Genomic DNA, 23,977 nt, shown 5'->3' on the forward strand with positions numbered 1-23,977 from the left:
CCTGCCAGCCAAGCCAGCGTCACCGATTGGAGAAGCGCGTCACACGAAGCTCCGAAAACACCAGAATCACAGCCCTGATTCCAAATCGTTGTCGTCTCTCTGTATAGAACGCGTCAAGCCATCTATCATCTATTACCCTCACCGCCTGATAGATATCCCATCAACAACCATGTCCGACGTCGTTGCCAATCCCCAAACAACGGCGGTCGGTGAGTCCAAGAGCGCCCGCAAGAAGAAGGCGAAGGCAGGAGTTGCAGCTCCAGCCGTGCCTGTTCAGGAGAAGACATCCTCGGAGGTCGGAAGCGTCGAACCTGGCAAGACTAACGGTGTTGATGGTGGCGAAAACTCCTACATCAAGGAGCTTCAGAAGTACGTGCAATCCCGGAGGAGCGCAAGAAGAGCCAGACTAACTAACACTCGATCTTCAGGCAAATCCGCAACATCAACAAGAAACTCGTACGTCTCAAATTGACTGGTCTTGCCGTTTCATACTAACGACCTCTACAGAATGCTATGCAAAAGGTCGACGCCATCATTGAAGCCAACCCCGGGGTGTCTCTGGACGACCTCGTCGCGTCCCGCAAGATCAATGCCGACCAGCGCGCTTCTGCACTGAAGAAACCGACACTTCAAGCCCAGCTGCAGCAGATTGAGGAGCAGATCACACAATACAAGAAGTTTGCTCAGGAGTATGAAGACAGAATTGCCCGCCAGAAGGAGCAGCTCCAGGCAGCACACCAGGAAGAACTCGACAAGCTGAGGGAGACACTAAAGGAGGAGGCGGCTCAAGAGTCGAGGAAAGCATTCCGTGAGAAGCTGCTCACTCTATCTCGCTTCCTCATGGCAGCTGCGACTCGCCGCCAGACCGAGGAGGGTGGGGAGCTCTCCGAAGCGTTCGAGGGTGCTTTGTTGGCGGTCTATGGAGGCGATGCAGCTGCCGTTACCGCGATGGAGAATATCACGGAGGGCACGGAGGACACAGTCGTCTCTACACAGGGCGTGCCGTTGACCATCACCTGTAGGTTAATCGTACTCATGGTCGTCACCGCACGCGCGAACTAACATTGCGTAGTCGCCCAGGTCAAGCAGGCATCTCTTGCGGAGGCTCCCTTCGCCGCAGAAGAGGCGTGGGTTGACGATGTAGCACAGTCGCAGGCGGCTCCCCCCGAAGCGGAGGAGACGACGGCTGAAGCTCCTACGGAGATCATTGCTGAGGGCCAGCAGACTGGTGGCGCCGCAGCAGACACAGAAGTACCGAGCGCTCCCGCGGTCACCAGCGTCGATGCAGGCGCCGCGAACCCGGCGGCAGAAGAGCAATGGGACAAACCCGCTTCCGGCACCGACGAGCCCCTTGCCGAATCTTTTGAGATGGTACCGCGCGACCCTTCGGAAACTGAGACGCCGGCGGCTGCCGCCCCGGTGAGCAGCGTGCAGAGTTGGGCTGACGATGCCCAGGAGGCGCCTGCTGGTGCTCCTGCTACGACGGCACCCAACGACGGCTTCTCCGAGGTGCATCACCATCGTGGTGGCAGAGGGCGGGGTGGCTTCCATGGTGGTTACAGAGGACGTGGTGGACCTCGTGGTGGGGATGGACGGGGCCGTGGTGGGCGTGGTGGACGTGGTCGTGGCGATTTCCGTGGTGGTCGTGGGGGCTTTAGGGCAGCCCCACGTGGCGGTGAATTGCAGCCCCAGCAGCAGTAGATGCCGCAGTCTGCGCAGTGTCACTTTAGCACTTCAACATGATGAGGGGGAACGGCTTACTGGTGGGTTGCCATAATCTCTTAGAAGTCTCTTCTTTCCCGTCATATCATGTCATACCAACCAACAACTTCTGGAGCATCTTGCGGCAAAGAGGAGGGAGATGCATAGGGAGAAGATCATTACATGTTTGTGAAAAAACACTGTCTCATATCTCTGTGCATAGCAATGGAGCATTGGGATGCATTTTTGGGTCTCATGGATTGCATCAACCGTTTATCTTTCTTCCAGCCAGAGGTCCACCGGGAGATGGAGGAAAAGTATGAATGTAAATGATTTGATCCCTCCTCACTATCTGTGTTGTCTACTTGTACATCTATATGTGCGGTGTGACTGAGGTTGAAGATGGCGAATAGGAGAGATGGGACCTGGCTACTTTAGCTTCTTGCCTCTGTCCTGCAGCGTTAATCCGGGGGAGGCGTGGGAGTGGCTTGTTCTTATTTAGGGCTGATCTATCTGATCTTTCCCCAGTTTGCCGAGGCCGTGGGGAGAGGTGGCGGCGTGTCAGAGGCGGTGCAGGGTCCCGAGAAGTTGCAGTGACGCAACTTGCACTAATAATCCGATGATGCACGTTCATGCTGTTCTTACCGTGCGTTTGGGGATGGGGTGTGTTGTGCTACTTTCGCGTATGTGGGTTGATGCAGTCCCGTGGGTTTTGGGATCTGCGAATTCTGGCGCAGTGAGAGCGGGCGTGGGACGACGACGGTAGACAGTGCTAGAAATTGCCCAGGTCGTGTCTCGATCACTATTGCAGCTGCCTTGGATGGTTTGGGATATTTGTGGGATTTTTTCAAGCTATGCTGTGGCAGTGATTGCTTGCGCCAGTTTAGACGTGAACACGACCGAGAGCTGGTAAGTGAACGACGACCTTCTTCATATCAGGAACAATTCGGACCTCTTTATGAAAGTACTGTTTGCCAGTGCACTGTCATGTCTCACTCCAGCCCATACCTAGCACGGCTGAGAACCTTGTACTCCACAGCATCCTCACTCATGGTCTTGCTTTCAGGTTCGTAAACGCTCCGCGGGCGGATCAGATAAGATTCCCGTCACGTAGGGCCAATGACGTGCAGGAACCCGTCTGCCGTTCTCCCCCTTGATGTGTGGAACGCAAGGCTAGATCTACAGCTGGAGAAGCGTTGCGCTTAGTAGATCTTCAGTTAGGCGCGATGAAAGGGAAATGCCATGATAACACGACGGAATACTTTTACGCTTCTCACAATTATCTCACCACACAAGTTTCATTCTTATCAGATGTCCAAAATCTGGAGAACCAACAACTCCTCGTCGAATTCCCACCCCGGTGCGCCCTGATGAACTGATGGTGGAGCCACCCACCAACCACCTGGGCATGGGGCCACAGCACGCTTCTCCCCGCCTGGGCTAGCGTCTTGGCAATCCATCGTTCCCGCCCACCCAGCCCTGTCCCTTTGAAACCTCCTGGCCGACGTACCATCCACATTCTCACCCGTCCTGCACATCTCGCGCTGCGCCCCTACGTCCCTACGACAATCCTGACGCCTATGCGTCGCCTCTATCGTTGAGCAAGCCTCGTTGTACGAGCTCTGAAGTCCCGCTGGCGTTCTGTGTGGCGAGAGAGAGTGGCCGACAAGGTAGACGAGCTCGCGACCGCGAGCACGACCACCGTCACAACCACGGGCGTACATGCCCGTATCCGCGCCTTCGACCACGCATTCTCCCGGCGCGCAACGCCCCTGCTACAGAGAAATGAGAATGGAGGCCCCTGTGGAGGTGGTGGTGCCGTCCGTTGAAGAGAAGATGGAAGGTATGGAGGAGCAGCATGCCGCCGACAAGGCTGCACTTACGCCGCCGACGAGCGAGGATAATGATAAGAGGGAGGTTAGGCAATCATCGGAGCTGTCGGAGTTGGAGAGCAGTGATGATGAAGGGGAAGAGATTGAGCCGGATCACTATTTTGAGGGTGGGAGGATTCCGGTGTTTAAGCCGGTGAGTTGTGATGATGAGATTCGTTTTGGTTGATCTAGTATCACTGTTTGCTTGGGATGGAAGTTGCGCCTTTGGGAGTGTGAATGCTCCGTCAAGTATGCGCAAATGGGAAGGATGGTTGCTGATGCTGCGTAGACCATGGACCAGTTCAGGAGCTTCAAGAAGTTTGTCGACAAGATCGACAAGTACGGAATGAAGTCTGGCATAGTGAAAGTCATACCGCCGAAGGAATGGTGAGTTGCCCCAAGCTCCCCCAAGCCTCAACAGCCGACTCACCTGAACCTAGGCGCGACTCTCTCCCCGACCTTACTGAAGCGGTCAAGACGATCAAGGTCAAGAATCCGATTATGCAGGAGTTTGCGGGTCAGCATGGCATTTACACCCAGGCCAATATTGAGAAGCAGCGGTCGTATAATCTGCCCGAGTGGAAGGCGCTGACCGAGGAAGCGCATCATCAACCTCCGGCCAAGAGGGGTGAAAGGCGTAGAGCTGCTGCCGATCCTCCTGCGAGGACGCGATCTACCCGCCTTGCAGCTTCCGCAAGGGCAACGGACGACAGTTCGCCGGCTCCGAGGCGCGGACGTCCTCCGAAGAGACGTGGGCAAGAGGTAGACAAGAAGGAGGAAGAAGAGGAAAGCCGTGAGGATGACGTCGACGTTCCTCCCACGCCTAAGTCTCCTGACAAGGAGGATGCATCCGAGGAAAAGAGACCGAAAAGGTCGCGTGCGAAGAAAGAGGAGCAGGACGATGCAACCTCAACGAAACCCAAAGGCCGTCAACCCAAGTCGACCGCTTCCCGTAGGATGAACAATCGGACCGCTTTGGCAGACTACGTCGATGAAGCGGCCTTTGACGGCTTTGATTACCATCTCGAGAATGTCGGCGATTTCACCATTGAGAGGTGCAAGGAGCTCGAGGAGATCTACTGGAAGACGATTAATTACGGCCAGCCCATGTATGGAGCTGATATGCCGGGATCCCTGTTCGACGACCGTACGACCAGCTGGAACGTTGCAAAACTGGAGAATCTGCTCGATGTGCTTGGGACCAAGGTTCCTGGTGTCAATACTGCATATCTGTATCTGGGGATGTGGAAGGCGACGTTTGCCTGGCATCTTGAAGATGTGGATCTCTACAGTATCAACTACATCCACTTTGGCGCTCCGAAGCAATGGTACAGCATATCCCAGGAAGATGCCAGACGGTTCGAGGCGGCTATGAAGAGTATCTGGCCGAATGATGCGAAGAACTGCTCCCAATTTCTTCGCCACAAGACGTACCTTATCTCCCCGGCGCAACTGGAGAAGCAGTTCAACATCAAGGTTAACCGACTGGTTCACTACGAGGGCGAGTTTGTCATCACATTTCCCTACGGTTACCATTCGGGTTACAATCTTGGCTATAATTGTGCTGAGTCGGTCAATTTCGCCAACGAAGCCTGGCTGAGTTACGGACGCATCGCAAAGAAGTGCGAATGCGAATCCGACAGTGTATGGGTCGACGTGAACGAAATCGAACGCAAATTGCGAGGCGAGCCGACACCAGAGTACTACGAGGAAACGGACGATGAAGACGACGAGATGAATGAGCATCTACCGAGTCCGCCACCCAGTGTCGCCGGAAAGAGCAAAGCGAAGGCGAATCGGAAAGGCGGTAACAAGAGGAAGAGGGCTGCTGAGGAGCCGAAGGAGGCACCGAAGCCCAAGAAGGTCAAACGCATCAGGATCCGTATCAAGATCCCGGGCAGGGGCATGCCTTGCGTGCTTTGCCCCAATGATGTTGACTATGATGAGCTTCTTCCGACCGATAACGGCCTAAAGGCTCACCGTCTCTGCGCTGATTATACTCCTGAGACGTACATCTCGTCGAAGCCCAACGAAGTCGTTTGCAATGTCGCTAATATCGGGAAAGATCGGTTGGACCTCAAGTGCAATTACTGCAGATCGAAGCGTGGTGCTGTCTTCCAGTGCTCGCAAAAGAAGTGCACGAGAGCGTTCCACGCGACTTGCGCAGCCCCTGCCGGTGTGCAGGTTGATCTTGGACCTATGCCAACGTTCGACGAGGAAGGGACGGAGTATTTCTATGATGGGTACGATTTTAGGTGTCGATTTCATCGTCCGAAGAAGCGGAACGTGAAGAAGGTCACCGCGGATACTCTGGAAAGTGATCGGTTTATCATGGATTATGCGAAGACGCTTAAACCGAAAGACGTCGTCCAGTTCCAGTATCTTGATGCGGAAATGTATCAGATATACGGCGGTGTGGTCATAGAGAACAGGCCCGGGGAAGCAACACTTCTCGTCGAGGTGCTGCCTGATGGGTAAGTCGGTTGGGATCTTCTATTGGCATCGGCTAACAGTGGTCAGTGACCGTGTGGAGGTGGAGTGGAAATATCTTCTCCATCTGGATCCAGCAGAATCGGAGAGACCGAAGCCATCCGCGAACGCGAAGCCACTTCCTGAGCACCTCAAGGAGAATGATTCGTCCTTGGCCATCACTAACCGTACCGACGGTGTTCCTGAAATGGGCGATCCCTTCCACGACCCTAACTCCATCGAGAAGTGGGCTGAGTTCAATACGGCGCCAGAAGTCACGCAGAAGGTCGCGAAGACAGATCTTTCGCAGCCTCACACGCTGTGGCACTATCTGGGTAAGACGTCGACAGAAGCAAGGGCACAGTATACGGACGACCTCAGGAAACCTCTGCATAATCCGAAGAGTAACTTCTTGGATACCGTTAAGCCACCGCCGCCGCCGCCGATGCCCGTCCTCCCCCGTTATCCGTACAATGTACCGCCGTACTCCATCAAACCTATGCCAGTGGCTCCGCGAACACCTGTCCAGCAGCAGTATCGTGATTTTGATGAGAAGCCTTATCAGTACAAGCCGAAAGTGGAAGTGAACACGTACCGTTCGCCAGTGTCTCACTATAATCCAGATACGCGGAAGAACCCTAACTCACCAGTAGCACATCAACCGAACGTTTCATACGACCATCGCCCACCAGTTCCTCAGCAGGGCCACACTCATCACATCCCGAATACACAGCCGCATCATGCAAATCGTCCTTCACATACTTTCCATCACTACCAACCTCCGCAGAATCACTCTCACAGGTGGAAGGTGTCTCCAACACAGGCGCCACCGACTTCCGGACCCTTGCTCCATGGGATTGATCAGTATACTACGAGTCATCAGCCGCTTCCGCCATATCCTTATCATCCTCAGGCTGGTCCCCAGTCCGCAAAGGCGTATTCATCCTACCCGCAGACTCAGACCTCCGGCTCTGATCGACGGTCGTCCTTCTACGGACCGCCCATCCAACATCTTCCTGAATCACAGCCTCAGAGCACTCCGCATCGCGGAGTGCCACATGCCCACATTATGAGCAAACCACCCGGAACATCCCATTCCAATTCTTCAATGTACGCCACAAGCCATCTCTCCTCATTTGTTTGCACTGCCCAACCTTTTTCCTCCTCTCTACCCCAAAATGACTACCTTGCCTATGTCACCAAATACCCTTACCTGAAGAACGCGTTTTTGAGGAGAGCAAAGACTTACATTTCGCCTTATAGTCCAGACGGAGGATTCTCGCCGGAATGGAAAGCTAGGCTTGCGGGAACCACGGCTCAGCATCACCCTCAGCATCAACCTCAACCGCATCCTCAACATCAACCGAGACAAGCCATCTCCATCACCCCCAAACCTACTCCTCCCTCACTTCTACCCAATGGGCACTCGCCACAACTCCACCCTCAGGCAACCAACTTTCACACAGGTTTAACACCACCACCACCACCACCACCACCAACATCAACAACGCCGTCGAATGCGAATCTCCCCCGCCACAGACCAACCCCGCAATTCCAATCTGCAGACGCCTTCCAACGCGCCATTTCCGCCACCGCCAGCGCCCCTTCGATGCACGAATCAAATATGCCCAAGTGGGAGTCTATGATGAGGCAACTGGCTGCGTCCCCTGCGCCAGCGCCAGCGCAAGCGCAAGCGGTAGCAGCGCCGCAAGGACCGAATTCGCAGTTACCGGCGCTGGCGAGGAATCCGCCGTTGATGCCCGTGGCGAGGATGACGGGTGCGAGGGTGGCGTGGGGTTCGGGTTCGCCCACGTTGGCGCGGAACGGAGGCAACGGAGGCTCGGCGCCGCACTCGCAGACTCATCAAGGGACGTCCCAGGGGCAACAGCAGGCACAACCCGCTTTGAGTGAGGCTATCGATCCACGGCTGATGAGCGGAAATGTGGCCGCTCCTGGTGGTGGTGGTGGTGAGGGGTCGGGACTTGCCGGAAATGTTGGCGTTTAGTCATATCTGCGGTGAAGAGAGTTTGGGTGCGACTTTGCGTTTCGACGCCGCCGGTTCCACCGCAGTCGAAGTTGGAGGTGGTGCAGAGTCTTCGTAAGGGGACACGGAGATGGTATGGTTCGTGGGGTTTCGGGCAAACAGCGAGCGAGTTGTGTACGATGAGGATGCAGCACGCGCGCGTTTTGGGCGTTTCATTGGCGTTTTTGAAGGGCCCCAGTTGGAAGGCGTTCTTTTCCGATGGTCATATATTTATTATATATACCATGGGTTTTTATGGTTTCTTAGGTTATGGATTGAAAGAAACAGGCCCAAGGGGTTGGTTCACTCCATAGGGGATTTAAAGTATGGTTATCTCTAGGTACCTAGGTCATGGCGCATCCGCCTGGTTCTTCTTCAGGACGGATACGCGCGTCGAAAGACTCACATGGTATTATCTTTATGAGTACGGGCATGCTTGCGGGATAGCGTGGTTAGACTCAAGGCACGGAACAGTGATGATATGGTATGGGATGATGATGATGAGGGGAGGCTTGGTACTTGGGGTTATGAGATTAAGTTAGTTGGTCTTGTGCAGTACTTGCTCGTCCCATCAATGCAGTATTTATTCTTTCATTCATTCTTCCATTCCATCTGCTACATCCATATTGTGCAGCAATCTCGTGAAAACCTTGTTTTGCCTTTGTGCCGTATTTCCCTTTCCTGGTTTCTGGCTACAGAAGCATCTACCGTACATGTGTCTCAACAGCCATCGAGATATCTACCCCTTCTTCTTCCCCTTCGTCTTATCCACCACCTCTATCCACCTCGGCTCGACCCCCCTCTTCCCCAAAGCCCGGACGACGGCATCCTTCTGCGGCCCCTGAACCATGACCTCCATGACCGGATTCTTGGGACTACTGCCCTGCAACCGCTCGACGCTGGTGCTCCCCGCGCACGTCTTCCTCAACTCATCCGCCAGCGGCTGCGGCGACACGTAGAAGGCTTCCAAGCCGCTGACTTTCGTCACCGTCTTGTTCCCGCTGCGCGTCTCGAGCACAATGTGGATTTTCGGCGGCAAGCCAGCTTTCGGTTTCGCGTCCGCGATGGTAGCCTCGTTACGCAGGATGGCGTGGAAGGGGGAGGAGGCGGCCTGCATGCGTTCGGCCAGGGCGTCTATGGGGATTTCGCCCGCCGCGAGGGCTCTGTCGTCGGCGGCGGACGAGGTGAGGAGGGCGTCGGCGAGCTGGGGGTTGATTTTGATCATGCGCTTGTTCTTCGGGGAGACCAGGTTTTCCTTCTCCGCATACGCGGAAAGGAGTTGCCGGAGCTCTTTTAGGGTATAGTAGCCGCGGGGATCGGCGTTGGAGGCGTTGAAGACGAAGGCGAGCTTTTCTTTCGGTCGCCATAGCGAGACGATTTGGAGTTTTTGGCCGATATCTTCCCCGGCGGCAGACGAAGCTGAATCTGACTTCACGCCCGTGGTTGTAGCGGATTCTTTCTTGGGTAACCGGTATGGCACAAAGGACTTGATATGTTCGTCGTTGAAGTCGATGTCCAAGATGACAACCTCGCTGCCGCCGCGCTCTTTTGATTTTATTATCTTCTCCTTGTCCAGGTGCTTGATGAATTTTTTCGCGTTTTTCCAACTTGTCTTCTTGAGTTGGAGGGAGGCGGTCCGCGCGGGAGTGTAGGTGGGTAGGAAAGGCTGCACGAGCAGCGACATGACCTGTGACTGTGTCAAGGGGAAGTCGAGTCCGTAAGTAGGGTGGTCTTTATTATGATCCATATGGTGCTTGACTCCATAGAGGAACGCGTTTGTGAACGCTTCGTCTATCTCTGTAGGTTCATGAGCTAGTGCGTAGGTAGGGACGACAAGTGCACCTTACCTTTGGTTGTCAGTTCCGGCTCTTCTACCTCCTCGACCAAATCATTCTTGCTACGTGAAGCCTCAGCTGCCACCTCTTCTCCATCCGGTCTATCCGTAGGGACGGAATCCAACGCTACACCGCCATCGTGACCGCCTTCCAGGTCCAGCCTGTCCATCGGAGCAGCAAGATCCGCATCGCCTGCTTTGTCGTCGGCCCACCCTTCCAAGTGATCTGGTGGCTCCAGTCCGGGCTTTCCTGATGGACCCCAAGCCCAGAGTTCATCTCCTGACCAGTGGAAAGTCTGGACTGCATGGCCCTTGGCTCCTCGCACCTCTTGTAGAGAAGCAACATCAATCTCGCACGTACCCACAGCCATTGGCACCGTCGGAGCTTCCAGACTTGCAATGGCAACAACTGCCCCTTTTGTGGCTTTTGCGGGAAACGGCGGGCCTCGCTGTAGACCGGGAGTCATGAGGTCTGCACCACCCTGCAGCTTTTCGACTACGAATTGAGGGGTATGAAGGAGAGGGACAATACCGGGATTGTGCCAGAGTGTGTATACTTCAACTCCATTAGCATAGTCGTTTTGGTCTGGATGCCACTGAGCTCCCACCTGTAGGGTACATCTTGTCCTCCACCTTGACCCATAATATGCGCTGTTCGTCGCCTGTTCCTTCATGGCTTCCGGCATATATGGTGCCAGAAACCTGCTTCAGATCCGGGCCTGCTGTCGTTGTAAACCGAGCCGACTGAGAGTTTTCCGGCAGTAATGATTTCCTTAGGGCTGTGAGAGGCGCAGCCGATGCAGCTTTGTCTTCCGCCTCTGCTGAAGAGTCTACGGGAACTTGCAGGCCAAAATCAGCAATGATTTGGTCGGCGGTACGGCGGCGATCCGAGGATTTGAGAGGTGAGAGGGGTTTGATCTAGGCTCGTCAGGGCATTGTGGAGCGAACCTTGTTTTGGGGAGCTTACGTTTGGCTTTTTCTTGAACATGGCGAGAGCTGGCGGAGGAAACGGCAGGAGGTAGGTCTTTGGAGGATATGAAATAGATGGAGTTAGAAAGAATGAGATGTACGTATATTGGTATGGTAGGGTCAGCTCTCCGAGCTACGATGCGTCTGTCGACTTGTCAATGAGATGCGCGAAACTTTTGGGTAGATGAAGATGAGTGACGCAGGGCGGGGCAGCTGCACCGCCGCACCTGGGCAGTGGCAGTTGCATACCCCGCCAGACTGCCCAAAATGGCTAGTAACGCCGCTCTCACGGATGCCCAGCACCGATTCTTCTCCGCGATTCCGCCAACTCGCCACCAAACCCTCTCGGACCTTGCCCATCGCCGTACCATTTTATTCCCGCTCGACTGTGTTGCTATGACCGCGTTGCAGCAACCTGGAAACCATATTTGTGAAGACAGCCACAGCCACTGTCGTTCCAGGCAAAGCACCATGTTTCCTGGACTTCGCGGACCATCCTTGGTAGCTTCAGTCCCGAACGGCACCTTGTTTATTAGTGGCTTCAATGAATTATTGTGAGGTTGGCTCATCCGCCACGGTTCGGGAATAGTCCGATACATGGAGCTTTCACAGGTTGCCTCGGCTCTGCCCCTTGAGGCGCACGCAAACCCTATTCCTTTTACGATCTTGCTCACAAAAACCGGTCGTGGAGCACCATCGGTACCTACGTATAGGACAAAGCTCTCCAACTCGGTTCCAGTGATGCCTCTTTGCCAACGGTGGGAGAAAGAGCACGACAAAAGCGAGTAGTGCCGTCCAAAAACAAAGAGGACTTTTCGAAGCCCATCGGCAGAACAAGACGATCAGTTGTCCCTGCCCTTTCGCTGATCTATGGTTCGGGTGTGACGAAATCTGGAATATTCTCCGTTTCTCCACTACCTGGTGGCGAGTACCAACTACCGTCCTGACGCATCATTTGGTCGGCAGCTTCAGGGTGCCAATGAACGTGCCCCGTTGGCTTGACCAGGAAAAGCGCATGCGGTAGCTCCAACTCTGAGTTGCTAGTAGGGCTACATCATTTGCGGAGTAAAAAGCGCGGAGAGCCAGCGCACGCGAGAAGCCAAAACTGCCGTTTGTTTGTACTTCTACTTTTACGCTTCTACCCCCATTGTCACTCTCACCGTCTGCGCGCTTCGCCACACTCACTCAGCCATCGTGCCTTTGTACACGACGAGCATGGCCTTGAGCTGCTATCATGTCCATGTTAAAACGACCTTCCCACAACCGTTCCTGATATTCAGCATTTATCAGAAGTCATGAGTCCGCTTCGGCCGACTTCCAGTGCGCTCCTCAGACGCGAGGATGAGATCCAGAAGCCTACAGATCCCGATGGTCTCATCCTTGAAGCGTGGGCTCAAGGATTCATGGTTGGATCTCTGATCATCATGGCTTTCATCACCATGGCGAATATGCGGAGGGGAGTCCTGCTCCACAAGGTATGCACTACCGGAATATCACGCATGATCCGTTTCGCTAACTCGTTCGCCTAGTTGATTCTTCTCGAGGTACCGTACAGTCGCTCCACATGTGTCTACGACGGCACAGCTAACGGAACCGCAGCTTATACTCGGCATATGGCAAGGCTTCTGGTTGTTCTTCCACAGGCCTGTTTACGCCTGGTGGCTGTCAGTTGGCGCCATTCCCTTAAACGCATCCTGGTCGCTACATAACGTTGTATCCTGGATGAAGATTAAACCTTTCCTCTCTCGGCCGGTTAGCTGGGCATTCATCGGGTCGATAATCTTGGTTCAGCCATACTGGGTCGTGGAAATCTACGCAAACTTTGCGTACTTTCATAAGAAGAATGAGCTCTTCATACGGACTAGGCCTTGGTATGACAGTCCACTTGTAATCCGAAACTGACGTTCGCTAACTCTCGTTGCCAGGGAAGCGTTGTGCCGAGATCCGTGGTGGATCTTCACTACTGTGGCGCTTGTTTGGATTATCAAAACGCAGTATGACCTGACCCTGAAAGAGATCATACGGATATCGCCGCGGTTTGGCATCATGCTTCTAGCCATGGTTATCAGCGTCATCTTCATCATCCTGGACATTTGTTCCGTCACATCCGCCTTCCAGTCGACGCTTCCCGTCGGGATCAATCCTTTCTGGAAACTCGCCTTCGTCTTCAAATGTCTCACCGATATGGTCGTTCTGGACGACTTCAAGACCGCGCTGGACAGGCTTCGCGCCTTCAAGATCAGCCGTATAGGGAGCTTCTGTCAAGATACTAGCGATCGACGCACTTGGGACAACAGGCATCTGGTCGAGGCATGGGAAAGAGAAGCTTCCGATCCTTACAGAGATCCGTTGTCAAATTCCTTTCCGAGCCCGGACCCTGCTGTGGTGGATGAAACCAATTTTCTGGGCTCAGGAGATCACAGTTCCGGGAAACAAAGAACGCCGAGCGAGCAGGCCGGGAACCAAGCCTCGTCCTCGTCGCAAGGGCACAGCTCTAGGGATCTTGGCGAGATCAATGGAGACCCCGAGAACATCGTGTCGAGCGCATTGTATGGGCCTCCCCTGAAGCCGGTAGATCCCGTCTTTTTATCTCGACCGAATGGTGATCATAACCATGGTTGGCCAGCGACGCAGGACTCTGCTAGCGTCCGGGATTACGCCAGAGCGATAAGAGAGGTCGAATTGGGGCCCTGGAGGACCCGTTGATGTCGTCTGACCGCCACTATCCATGTATGCTTAACCCGGCGATATATGATCCGGAGCCCCTGTTGCACCTTTCGCCACGGAGGCATGTTACCTCGGCCTGGCTCGATAATGTTTTTCTCGGACAGCTTTGAAAGTGATCACTTACTATTACGATAATGGGACACGGCCATGATCGGTTTCTAATGGGGGCGTTCGGCTTGTTGACGGATGCGGGAGTCTACCCGAATAACGAAAAGACATACATTCTGTACTATATTTTGATAGATACCCTGTCCCGATGGACGCAGCATGTCGTTTTCTACTTAAATGGATGCATGATTTCTATTTTGCCTGTCTCGTGAACAGAACATGCTCTCGTAACTACAAAACGGGAAGTGCAGAATCAATGCATCTGCGTGACTACAGTTTCGGCCTCCCAATCGACAGCGTTGCCTTTGCCAGATTGTCCGGACCGTCGTAGATATCCCTCTCCACGGCGCGGGCATTGATCTCGGGGGAGTTAGCTCTTGATAGCGAAGTTGTAGATGTATAATGTAGCGACTTACATGCTGCATGCCCAATTCATCCACATTCTTGACCCCAAGCAACCGCATACACGTCTCCGTCTCGGCCTTCAAGACTGCACAAATCAGTTAGCCTCTGTATCCTCGGTGCGATCCCCGAGTAGCTCATAAAGGATATCATGGAAGAAAGGAATACATACTCTCCAACACCCTCTCCACGCCCTCGCTCCCCCCAACCGCCAACCCATACAACGCCGCCCTTCCGACGCCCACGCCCCTCGCCCCCAAACACAACGCCTTGACTACATCTGTGCCCCTCCTCACGCCGCCATCCACCCACACCTCGACCCTATCAAACACCTCGGGGCAATACTTGCGTATCTCGAGCAGCGTGTGAATGGCCGGGGGCGCCGTATCCAGCGCCCTGCCGCCATGATTCGACAGGATGATGGCGCGGACCTGGGGCGCGTGAAGCGAGGCCAGGTACGCGTCCTCATGCGTCTGAATGCCCTTGAGGACGATGGGGAGTTTGGGCGCGTGCTGCGCGAGCCAGGGGAGCGTGGTGCGCCATGTGAGGTCTGCGGCGGTGCCCCAGAAGAGGGACCGGCCTACACCTGCTCCGGGGCCGGCCGTCGAGTCGTTGCTCTTCTTCGGTGGTGGTGACGAGACGCCAGTCGTCGTTGGCGAAGCGCTGGTTTCGGACACCTTGGCCGTCCCCTTTGCCGCTTGGATGCCACTCGGGACAGGCGCACCGGCACCGATGTTCCCGAAGCGTTCGTCTTCTTCGCGCTTCCCGGGCACGGGGGCGTCGAGTGTCAGACAGATGAATTTTACCTGTTTGAGGTGCCGGATGCGGGCGAGCATGGCTTCGCTCTTCTTCCGGTCGTTCTGCACGTACAGTTGCCATCCGAATACCATGGACTCGGGCATGTCTCTGACGATCTCCTCGGGCGATTGCGACGCGTTGTGTGAGATGATTTGCATTGCGTTGAAGGTGTTGCAGGCTTCGGCGATGCCGCGCTCGCCCGAGGGGTGGCCTAGTCGAGCGAGGGCTGCGGGGGAGACGAAGATGGGGAGGTGGACTTTGTGGCCTAGGAAGGTGGTTGCGGTGGTGCAGGTGGTGCAGTCTAGGAAGATGCGGGGGCGCAGCAGGATGCGCGAGTAGACAGTCGAGTTCAAGGTTTTGGAGTACAGGTCGTCGGAGGCGGAGTGGTAGTAGGCTTTTGCTTTTGGGGAGAGGAGTTGGAGGGCGGTCGACGCGATTTCGTCGAGGTTGAGGAGGTGCTGGAGGTTGGGTTTTGAGGGGGTGGGGGACGCGGAGGTGTTGGAGGGTGAGGTGGGTGATGGGACGGTGGAGGCGTCGAGGGTGCCGAGTTTCTTTACATCTCCGCGTTTGAGACTTTCCTTTAGGAGGTTGCTGGGGTGGATAGGATCGTATTCAGAGGTTGCGTCTTGGCCGGCGAGGTTGAGGATGGCTTTTATGCCGCCCGGGTGCTCGGGGAGGAAGGAGGTTACGTCGTACACGCAGCCGTAGAGGATGACCCAGCAGCTTTCAGGGGTATTGTGCTGGGACACTGTGGGTGGTGTTAGGGATGCCTGGTGTGCTTTGAGATTCGCTGTGGGTGATTGAGGGGGTGGGGAGAGAGACGCATATGCGAGGGCATTGTGATGATGAGACTAGAGGACAAATGGTTGGAAGATTATGGAGATGGGAAGATACGGACATAAGCAAGAATGGAATTTGGGCGTGACAGAGAGATACCTATGTATGTGGGGCCACGGAAATGTAGGGAAGAGATATAGAAACGAAGTGCTGAGGGATGTAGAAACGGAGCATTGTGAATATGGGTCAGAAGAGATATAGAGTCCATCAGTCGAGATATATACAAATAGAAAACTGAGAGACTGGAAAGAGATGGGCATTTCATGGGAGGATGTGGAGAAGGTCAAACAAGCAAATACTCACCTTCCGCATAAGAGAACACTTTCGCCATGGTTGCAATGCTCTGAGCGATGGAAATAAACTTCCCAAATAAAGCAGAATATCCCGGAAGTACCTTCTCTTCCCAAAGTAACCCAAGCGCAAGTCAAGATTGGTGTTCACGACGAAGTCGAAAACCCTGGGAAACTTGCGAATCGGCTCCACGTTTGGTGTACGCGTGGGGTGTGGGGTTATCAGTCTATTAGCCTCGGGTTTAGGAATGCCGAAATGGTTTACTATTGTGGGAGGGTGACAGAAGAGGTTAGTAGATAGGACATGTAAGATCAACCCGCCACAGCATTTTGCGTCGTTCCGGGGTGGTTCAGTGGTAGTTAAGGGGCACCTAGAAGGCGGTCTCAAATATACGCTCGCGAGCCATCCATTACTCTTCTCCATACCTCTTTTCGCTCCGATGACGGTGCGAACTCTGTGAATAGTATCGCCATACGCCTTTCCTGACCCAGCTGCGAAAGACAAAGGAAATCCTCGTAAACACATTTCCGTCTAGACATGGCTACGATGAGCAATTCTAGATTGGAAAATCTCCCTCCAGAGATCAGGAACGAGCTCCTTTCCACTCTGGAAATCAACGAGCTCTGCAGCCTTGTCCACGCGTCCCCTGTGTTCTACAAGTCCTATCGCCTATATCGCGACACCATCATCCGCAGAAGCCTAGCCCGGACGTTAGCAGACATCATACCTGACGCCGTAGCCGTCTCGGAGGCAGATACCGACGTGTCTGAAGACGAATTCCTGAGCCATTATAGAAGCAATCGTGCTCGAGGTGCAGCAGTCATTCTCGACAAGAACATCTCCTTGGACCAGCTGATCGGTATAGCAGCCTTCTACAGGCGCACAATTCAACCTCTAGTAGCAAAATACACTCATTGGGTCCAGGAGACCCTCCCCGAGGCCAGAACACCTTTGAGCCGATCAGAAACAATACGCGTCACCCGCGCAATGTATCGATTCCAGCTATACTGTTGGCTCTGGGGTCAAGGCCCAAGACGCCGTCGCTCAACCCCCAGGATAACTCCACCCGATGTGGTTCTCTACAAATTCTTCTGCAAATATAAACCATGGGAAGTTGAAGAGATTCTATGCATTTGGTCCTTCGCCAGCCGTGTGTACAATCGACTTCTCTCGGACCTCTATTCTGATTTGCAATCATCCGACCGCCACACCAGCGCCGAAAGCCGTCCCCGTAGGCGGGTTGCACGATACAATCTCGATGACGAGTTCAATCGGAGCCTACTTCTTGATGGAACTCTATCCGTTGGTCTCGAATTGCTGCACACAGTCCTCTCTCAAAAGAATCATCATGACGACCTCGTCCACACCGTACGGATGAATCTCCAATGGCCAGTAAACGGCTCGTTTCATGAACCCTTTTTCAAAGAAGGACCCATCAGGCATCGATGGATGAATTATCGCACTGAGGAGGATCAAATGCAGCGACGTCGCGACCCTCTTCCCTTCACAGGAGACGGTGATGCCTCAGGGCCTCCGTTGGCCTGGACAATGATGTGGAAGGGGACGTATAGCAACCTGTACGGCTGCCATATATCCGAGGAACTGCGTCAATGGGGATATATCATGTGGGACGCTGAGCGACTTCAGAAGCTCTACGGAGATGATGTCCTCCTGCGGCAGCGGGAATCAAAGCGCACCCGTGACCAGCGGGACTCCTTCGATTTTCTGATGGCACGCATATACGACCTGTAGTCCCCTCCGGCAGATAAGTATGCCAAGAAACTCATTTGACATGTGCCATCATTCATTCTACGATTTTCAATGTACGGATTCGACTTGACCTATATTTCTTAGCACAGTGTGCAAGGATCTCGTTTTGGTTTTGGTCTCTAAGATTCACACTTCATTTGTGCAGGGGATTTCTGATTCTACTTGCTTGACAAACCAATTGCATATGTAGGTGTATAGGCAGTTGCAGCGCAATGAAACCTGCGAAAGAAGTTGTTATAGCACAAAAGCCCTTCGTGTTGGCGAAAGGTTTCAGTTACGGAGTATCATATTAATTATGCCGCTTGGTTGCTGACTTGCTTGGAAGCTCGAGTGGAAGATACCCTAGGGTACATAGGTAGAAATGTTGTGTTAGAGCGAGTTCGTGTGCCTGCGGATCGTGCGAGCGCCCAGGTGCCTCCGCACTTAGGGTAACTTGAATGGAGAGGATTGACTCAACTGCCAACAAATACGACTGTATTGCAGGGGGACGTTCTGGAAAGACGTTTCACAGCGGCTATTGCGCCACAAGTCATCAGCTCGGCGGGTGGGCATTCCCCAACCACAATCTGATCAGTAAGGATCAACAACCCTGTCGCTGTCAGCTAGGCTGCACCTTATTAGCTACAAGTAATCATCGTCTTCCACCACCTTCTCACTTTCTATCAACCACCCATGAAGAGTCTCATTAAAAAGCTCAAGGCGTTGCGGCCTTCAAAATCTCGCCAGCCGTCTGCAGCTGCGGCACCAGACCAAGCTCCTTTTCCCGTCAATGGTACGTGTGCCGTTTCAGTGACTCAGAATTCACCTGTCGCTCTATACAGTATGAAAATTAAATCAAATATTCCGGAACACAAAGGTTGACTCTAGCGAAGATCCCCCATCGACTTTCTCAAAACCACTTTCGAAATTGGAGAGTCTGCCCGCCGAAATCAGGCTTGCTGTGCTCCTAAACCTGGACATCAATGGTCTTAAAGCCCTCGTCCATGCCTCCCCTCTTTATCATCAATTATATCGAGCTTATCGCTGGAGTACTCTGCGCGGGGTATTCGCAAAAACGTTGCGGGATGTTGTACCGGATGCAATAGCAGAATCAGCATCCAGGGTGATCAAAGCGAAAGAACTGGGTGCCTTCTCGGAAAATTATCAGCGACTGCGTACGCTAGGCTCCCGCGCCATCACGGATGACGATGTATCCGAGGACCGAGTCGTAGAAATGGTACGGTTCTACAGGTGCATCATCCACCCCCTCATAGAGGCATATGCCCAATGGGCCCAAGAGGAGCTGGAAATGAAGGAGCCACTGAGCCTATCGGAACAAGCACGCATTACCCGTGGCCTATATCGCATCCAGTTGTTCTTCAATGTGATGAGCAGAGAAAACTCCAGAAGCGTATGGGTTTATTTTGGCTCGGAATATGTCCTCCACTGGTTCTTCTGCAGGTACAAGCCGTGGGAGATTGAAGAGATCCTTTGCGTCCACGCCTTCGCCATGCACATGTACGACCGGATTCTGAGAGAAATACATGACGATGTTCGTCCGTCGTGGCCAAAATTCACGGACCCGGAGCGCAAGGCGCTGGACAATGAATATATGCGGGAGGACTATATAAGAGGAACTATACAACTCGGGTTGCCATTCCTCCAGATGATACTCTCTCGTAGGAGTGATTACGATTACGTTGTTTTTACGATGGGAGTCAACATGTGTTGGACTCAGCACCTTGACCTCTACCTCCTTTTCTGGGACGGTGGCGGCACCGTGCAGGACGAGCGGCGCGTGAAACATCCCACAGAGGAGGATGAGATGCAGCGAAGGCGTGATCCGCTCCCTTTCCAACAGGACGACTTGGACGCGACGGGCCCGCCTTTAGCTTGGACGATCTTCTGGAAGGGGACGTATAGCAATCTGTATGGGTATTACATACCGACCAAGCTGCGGCTCTGGGGCTGTTTCATGTGGGATGGCAAGCGGCTTCGGCAGTTACTCAAAGGAAAAGAGGATAGGGATGCCCTTCTCTCACTGATGGATGACAGGCCGGAGCCGGTGCGACACTATGCTATGGAGTACTCTGTAGGTGAGGAGGGTGATCCGCGTTTCCGTTTTGATAGGGATGACGATGACGGCGACCACGACAACCTGCAGTAACTAAATAAAATCCCATGTTCGTCTCATTTGGGTTGTTTCTAGCTGGCAAGCGTTAATCGTTTAAAAGGCTTTGAGCCTTTCATACGAGCCGAACACCTCTCGGATTGATGCGGACGTCGAGGCTCCAACCTCCTCAGGGGTCCTCCTTCAATGTGAGAACGGTCCATTGAGGAATCTTCCTCTTTAACCAAAAATTGACACTATCTGACCGTCGTCTCCTATGCCGGAGGAGAGATGTGCTCTTTGCATTAACGCAGAAGGTGCCTTTGTGGTAGGACCAAGATACACACTGCTACGCACCTAGGAAGGCAAAGCTGGAATTTCGAATTACGCATAGAGACTTAAGCCATATTGAAACTGGCAAGCGTTGCCAGAACGCCAGATAAGAACGTATGCCGGAATACAAGCGGTAAACAGGCCACAGAACATGGAAACTGACATTGCAGATCCTAGAAAGATACTCCATTTTCCCTTGAAGAACATATACAACGGCACAAGTTCCGTTTTCTTATAGGGTGCATAGATTTTCATGTGGTAAACGGAGTGAGGGCGGTGATACTTCCGTTAGCTTACCAAACAGCAGTGAAAGCCGGGTCTTGGCAAACAAGCACGCGTCCCATCAGTGACTCGCCTTCACCTCGCCTCAAGGGAGATCCAGAATTTATCCCCGTAGATAAAGCAGAGATTTCCGTTGCTCCTCTCTTTCTACATTCCCACAAGCGCTTCGTCTATTTCCACAACCCCCAACCACAACCTCGCGCCTCACTGAATTGCCAGAAAGTCAACTCCATCCACCAAGCCACCCATGATGGATGCGCTTCAGTCTCTCTATCATTACAGCGCAGATTGGCTGTGTGTCTTCTTTCACCCACTCATCAACTACATATCCACCATCCTCCTCCACTTCGAGCTTCCCCCCGACTCCAATCAACGCCTCCGCGACCGAATCATCAACTCTCTGAAAGAGATAAACGTCCATCGCTCGGTCACACTCACCATCTCCGCCATCCTCCTCACAGCCTCACTTCTCATTTACACAAGCTTCGTTTTATACCGCTGGCTACGATCTCCGGCTGTCGACGACGTGGACCCATGGCTCGAAGAACTGAAGCACATTTACGGCTACGTGCCACCAGACCACTCTGACCTAAACTTAAACAACCTCACCACTCCTCCCGAATCTCGGCAAAATGGGCAAAGCAGCAACGGTATCTTCTCCTCCGGGTGGGGCAGGGTGATGAATACGCCTCCCTTCGCACGCGGAATGCGCGCACCGCCCCCAGGTCCTAACTTCGGGCGCTTCTTCAGTAGAAACACGAGAGATACGAAGGAACACGGCAGTGAGGATGATGAAGAGGTCCCAAGTCGCTCCACAAAGGGTCGAGAGTCCCGCGAGGCTTCCTCATCTCCATTACCTTCCGCTACAGCTGCGTACGTCCGCGCGCCCTTGACACAGAACCTGCTCTTGCCTGAGCTTCCACCTTTCTCGCAATTCGGCTCGGATGGCAAAGCCTATACCCGCACACCGACCGCAGCGACTCAACGCCACGAACTCCACAACCGAAGCCAAATCCAACACACTCCAACCAGCAACCCAATGGCCCGCGCCCGTCCGTCCCCTACCAACTACCCATCCTCGAACCTCCCAACCCCCAATTCTCACTACCATCCGGCCCAACCCCATACCTCCGGCAACAATCTCAATCCCACTTCCACTCCCAGTCCCAACTTCCTGCACCTCTCCATCACCGCTCCGACAAGCTTCTGCACCCTCCTGCGCGTCGGCTTCATCGACTCGGCAGGGAATCTGACGGCGCTGGGGAGGACAAGGGATGCGAAGAAGAGGATCAGGGAAATGGGGACTGGGTTTGGGTATCGACGGACGGTGAGGGTGGGGAGGAGTTGGTTGGAGAGGACGAGGGGGACGGTGAGTCCGGGGGTGGGTGGTGGGGAGGGTATGGGCGAGGAAGGCACTAAGGAGAAGATGGAGGGGGAGGTATTGGAGAGTGTGGAGGAGGTGGATGCCGAGGATGAGGAAGGTGATATGGGCGCGATGGAGGAGGATGTGCTGGAGAGTATTGAGGTGGATGAGGAGTGGGATATGGAGGAGGTGGACGAAATGGAGGAGATGGAGGAGATGGAGGAGATGGAGGAGATGGAGGAGATGGAGGAGATGGAGGAGATGGAGGAGATGGACGAGGATGTGGTGGAGAGCATTGAGGCGGATGGGTACTATTAGGAGGATTGTTGGGTGTGGAAGTGAAGTGGTAAATGAAGGAAAGAAGGAGTAGAGAGAAGCCGAATTCCGAGGAAAGAAAAGCACTAACGGACTGGAAATGATGACGGCGCTTGCCTTTGAAACCATGGGAATTACGTCGGAAGCGTATCACACCCTGTCTTTTCCCGTTCGAGGCCAACATCGCCAGAAAAAGAGACGTACCAACCATCCCCCATACAACCAAATATCAGAGCAACAGCTCCCACCATAAATGAACACAAACCCCCATTATCTCCCCGTCTCCTTTCCCACCTGCCCCAACACCCACTCCTCAAACCTCACCCCCCTCTCCTTCCCCCAACTCTCCCCCTCCCTCGCCACACGCGCCCACCCCCTAATCAACCCCCTCCAATAACACGTCTCGGCAGCCCTACTCAAAACACCCCCTCCAACAACCGCATCTCGCAGATTCCTAGCTATCCGCTCCGCGACTTCCGGATGCCCCTCCAAAAACGCAACGGTATCTTCGAGATTGGAAAAATCGGGCGAGACGTAAATAGCATTCGCCTCTTTCCACCTCTCCCTCCCCAACGTCTTCAGAATCGGCGTCGATTGTTGTCCCCAGGCTTTCTTCCCCGTCTTCATCGTCTTAGTCTCATCAAACAACACCCTATCCCCTATCCCAACCTGTTTCCCCCCGCCAACCCCACTCACCAAATCTTCTACCCAAATCGGCCTCATCGCCCTCGTCGTATACGTCAAATACGTCAACGGCGCCATAATCAGCACACTCTTACAAGCCTGATGATACGCCAAACGCCCCGAGTACGTCACCCCCTCCGTATACACCACATACTTGTACCGACAAAACTCCTCAATGGGCAGCGCATTGCTATATCCTCCCCGCCCGCCCGCACTCGGCTTCAACGCCTGCACATCCGCCCACGGCATCCCCCTCGTCACGCGCAGGAGATCCTGCCGCAGGGTCGGATACGCGAGCGGGTTGAACCAGGGTGTCCCGCGCCAGACGAGTTTATCCACCTTCTCCTCCCAAGACCTCATTCCCTTCTCGACTTTTGCGATTCGCGAGAGTGCTTCGTCCATGGTGCCGAGTTCGCGGCCGGCCGCGCCAGTCCAGCCCCAGAAGGCGAAGTGTGGCATGAGCCAGACATTCTGATTGGATTGTTTGTTTACTTTGGCAAAGGCCCAGGAATCGTTCTTGGGGACGTCGTTGGTTACGAAGGCGAAATGCGTGTTTGGGAGGGGGGAGGGGGAGGTGAGGAGGGCGCGGTGGATTTGCGAGAGGGTGGCGAGGCGTTGGTGGTGGAGTTGGGGGGTTCGGGTGGGGGAGGTGGTGAGGATGTAGAGCTGGGGGTGGGTGAGTCTTCGCTCAGTGTCATTCTTAGGACGAATCAAGAAGAGAGAAGACTGCTAAGAGCAAGGAAGTGGCAAAATAAAGTCTTGACTCCAAGAATTATTAAGACTCTGTGTAAGGAAACATGGAACTCTCTCACTGACGAAAACAAATCCACCCACCTCACCACCCCAAACCCTCCCCTGCACCAACCCCATATACCCCCCATCACCCTTCTCAAACACAAACTCCCCCCTCCTCATCATATCATCGACATCCAACAGCAGTCCCGGAAACACCCTTCTACACTCTTCCTCTTCCATATCCAGCCTTTCAAAACCATCTCTGCCCGGCGCTATACCCTTAACCTTCTTCTTCTTCTCCTCGCTGCCAATCTTACTACCAGTCGACCATGTTGAATATCCGAAAGGCGGAGATACGCCGTCGAGTGCGCGCGAA

General features: G+C 53.9%; 9 protein-coding genes across 9 annotated transcripts; 6 read left to right on the forward strand and 3 right to left on the reverse strand.

The window, feature by feature from the left end:
* The first annotated feature begins 25 nt into the window (after window positions 1-25).
* On the forward strand, window positions 26-2,079 carry EI97DRAFT_437390 (uncharacterized protein). Its single transcript, XM_033799334.1, has 4 exons — window positions 26-369; window positions 429-456; window positions 508-1,018; window positions 1,073-2,079. The coding sequence occupies exons 1-4, from the start codon at window positions 170-172 to the stop codon at window positions 1,699-1,701; spliced, it is 1,368 nt and encodes a 455-aa protein (XP_033649448.1). The 5' UTR covers window positions 26-169; the 3' UTR covers window positions 1,702-2,079.
* Window positions 2,080-3,423: 1,344 nt separating this feature from the next.
* EI97DRAFT_485716 (uncharacterized protein) lies at window positions 3,424-8,046 on the forward strand (the record flags this gene model as incomplete). Its single annotated transcript, XM_033802150.1, has 4 exons — window positions 3,424-3,726; window positions 3,862-3,959; window positions 4,013-6,046; window positions 6,093-8,046. 4 exons carry the CDS (start codon window positions 3,424-3,426, stop codon window positions 8,044-8,046), a joined length of 4,389 nt encoding a protein of 1,462 aa, XP_033649449.1.
* A 563-nt stretch (window positions 8,047-8,609) lies between these two features.
* On the reverse strand, window positions 8,610-11,070 carry EI97DRAFT_427338 (uncharacterized protein). Its single transcript, XM_033797220.1, has 4 exons — window positions 10,866-11,070; window positions 10,507-10,816; window positions 9,912-10,454; window positions 8,610-9,861 (listed from the first exon to the last, which is right to left on the reverse strand). Exons 1-4 carry the CDS (start codon window positions 10,884-10,886, stop codon window positions 8,804-8,806), a joined length of 1,932 nt encoding a protein of 643 aa, XP_033649450.1. The 5' UTR covers window positions 10,887-11,070; the 3' UTR covers window positions 8,610-8,803.
* A 1,092-nt stretch (window positions 11,071-12,162) lies between these two features.
* Window positions 12,163-13,573, forward strand: EI97DRAFT_386865 (uncharacterized protein; the record flags this gene model as incomplete). Its single annotated transcript, XM_033796086.1, has 3 exons — window positions 12,163-12,342; window positions 12,467-12,738; window positions 12,793-13,573. The coding sequence occupies 3 exons, from the start codon at window positions 12,163-12,165 to the stop codon at window positions 13,571-13,573; spliced, it is 1,233 nt and encodes a 410-aa protein (XP_033649451.1).
* A 220-nt stretch (window positions 13,574-13,793) lies between these two features.
* Window positions 13,794-16,208, reverse strand: EI97DRAFT_437396 (mitochondrial cytochrome-like protein b2). Its single transcript, XM_033799335.1, has 4 exons — window positions 16,043-16,208; window positions 14,277-15,650; window positions 14,119-14,192; window positions 13,794-14,062 (listed from the first exon to the last, which is right to left on the reverse strand). Exons 1-4 carry the CDS (start codon window positions 16,068-16,070, stop codon window positions 13,973-13,975), a joined length of 1,566 nt encoding a protein of 521 aa, XP_033649452.1. The 5' UTR covers window positions 16,071-16,208; the 3' UTR covers window positions 13,794-13,972.
* A 374-nt stretch (window positions 16,209-16,582) lies between these two features.
* Window positions 16,583-17,719, forward strand: EI97DRAFT_347476 (uncharacterized protein; the record flags this gene model as incomplete). Its single annotated transcript, XM_033794801.1, has 1 exon — window positions 16,583-17,719. A coding segment is annotated over one exon (1,137 nt), but the record flags the coding sequence as incomplete, so codon positions are not given.
* A 742-nt stretch (window positions 17,720-18,461) lies between these two features.
* EI97DRAFT_470811 (uncharacterized protein) lies at window positions 18,462-20,034 on the forward strand. Its single transcript, XM_033801791.1, has 3 exons — window positions 18,462-18,572; window positions 18,673-19,963; window positions 20,016-20,034. The coding sequence occupies exons 1-2, from the start codon at window positions 18,473-18,475 to the stop codon at window positions 19,944-19,946; spliced, it is 1,374 nt and encodes a 457-aa protein (XP_033649454.1). The 5' UTR covers window positions 18,462-18,472; the 3' UTR covers window positions 19,947-19,963; window positions 20,016-20,034.
* A 637-nt stretch (window positions 20,035-20,671) lies between these two features.
* Window positions 20,672-22,463, forward strand: EI97DRAFT_485731 (uncharacterized protein). Its single transcript, XM_033802151.1, has one exon. It carries the CDS (start codon window positions 20,752-20,754, stop codon window positions 22,183-22,185), a length of 1,434 nt encoding a protein of 477 aa, XP_033649455.1. The 5' UTR covers window positions 20,672-20,751; the 3' UTR covers window positions 22,186-22,463.
* On the reverse strand, window positions 22,453-23,841 carry EI97DRAFT_470813 (uncharacterized protein; the record flags this gene model as incomplete). Its single annotated transcript, XM_033801792.1, has 2 exons — window positions 22,453-23,532; window positions 23,701-23,841. 2 exons carry the CDS (start codon window positions 23,839-23,841, stop codon window positions 22,453-22,455), a joined length of 1,221 nt encoding a protein of 406 aa, XP_033649456.1.
* Between the last annotated feature and the right edge of the window lie 136 nt (window positions 23,842-23,977).

Source organism: Westerdykella ornata (genome assembly GCF_010094085.1).
Source record: "Westerdykella ornata strain CBS 379.55 unplaced genomic scaffold EI97scaffold_47, whole genome shotgun sequence".
Taxonomy (NCBI): domain Eukaryota; kingdom Fungi; phylum Ascomycota; class Dothideomycetes; order Pleosporales; family Sporormiaceae; genus Westerdykella; species Westerdykella ornata.

What these genes read in the sequence shown, in the direction of transcription:
- EI97DRAFT_485731 (XM_033802151.1), top strand. Translation starts at nt 20,752, where the DNA reads ATGATGGATGCGCTTCAGTCTCTCTATCATTACAGCGCAGATTGGCTG.
- EI97DRAFT_427338 (XM_033797220.1), bottom strand. Translation starts at nt 10,886, where the DNA reads ATGTTCAAGAAAAAGCCAAAC. An exon ending in GGACAAGATGTACCCTACAG is followed by an intron (nt 10,455 to 10,506) that starts GTGGGAGCTCAG and finishes ATGGAGTTGAAG; the next exon opens with TATACACACTCTGGCACAAT. An exon ending in GCCGGAACTGACAACCAAAG is followed by an intron (nt 9,862 to 9,911) that starts GTAAGGTGCACT and finishes ATGAACCTACAG; the next exon opens with AGATAGACGAAGCGTTCACA.
- EI97DRAFT_437396 (XM_033799335.1), bottom strand. Translation starts at nt 16,070, where the DNA reads ATGGCGAAAGTGTTCTCTTATGCGGAAG. An exon ending in CGTGGAGAGGGTGTTGGAGA is followed by an intron (nt 14,193 to 14,276) that starts GTATGTATTCCT and finishes TGATTTGTGCAG; the next exon opens with TCTTGAAGGCCGAGACGGAG. An exon ending in ATGAATTGGGCATGCAGCAT is followed by an intron (nt 14,063 to 14,118) that starts GTAAGTCGCTAC and finishes AACTCCCCCGAG; the next exon opens with ATCAATGCCCGCGCCGTGGA.
- EI97DRAFT_437390 (XM_033799334.1), top strand. Translation starts at nt 170, where the DNA reads ATGTCCGACGTCGTTGCCAATCCCCAAACAACGGCGGTCGGTGAGTCC. An exon ending in TACATCAAGGAGCTTCAGAA is followed by an intron (nt 370 to 428) that starts GTACGTGCAATC and finishes CTCGATCTTCAG; the next exon opens with GCAAATCCGCAACATCAACA. An exon ending in GCAACATCAACAAGAAACTC is followed by an intron (nt 457 to 507) that starts GTACGTCTCAAA and finishes CGACCTCTACAG; the next exon opens with AATGCTATGCAAAAGGTCGA.
- EI97DRAFT_470811 (XM_033801791.1), top strand. Translation starts at nt 18,473, where the DNA reads ATGAAGAGTCTCATTAAAAAGCTCAAGGCGTTGCGGCCTTCAAAATCT. An exon ending in AGCTCCTTTTCCCGTCAATG is followed by an intron (nt 18,573 to 18,672) that starts GTACGTGTGCCG and finishes ACTCTAGCGAAG; the next exon opens with ATCCCCCATCGACTTTCTCA.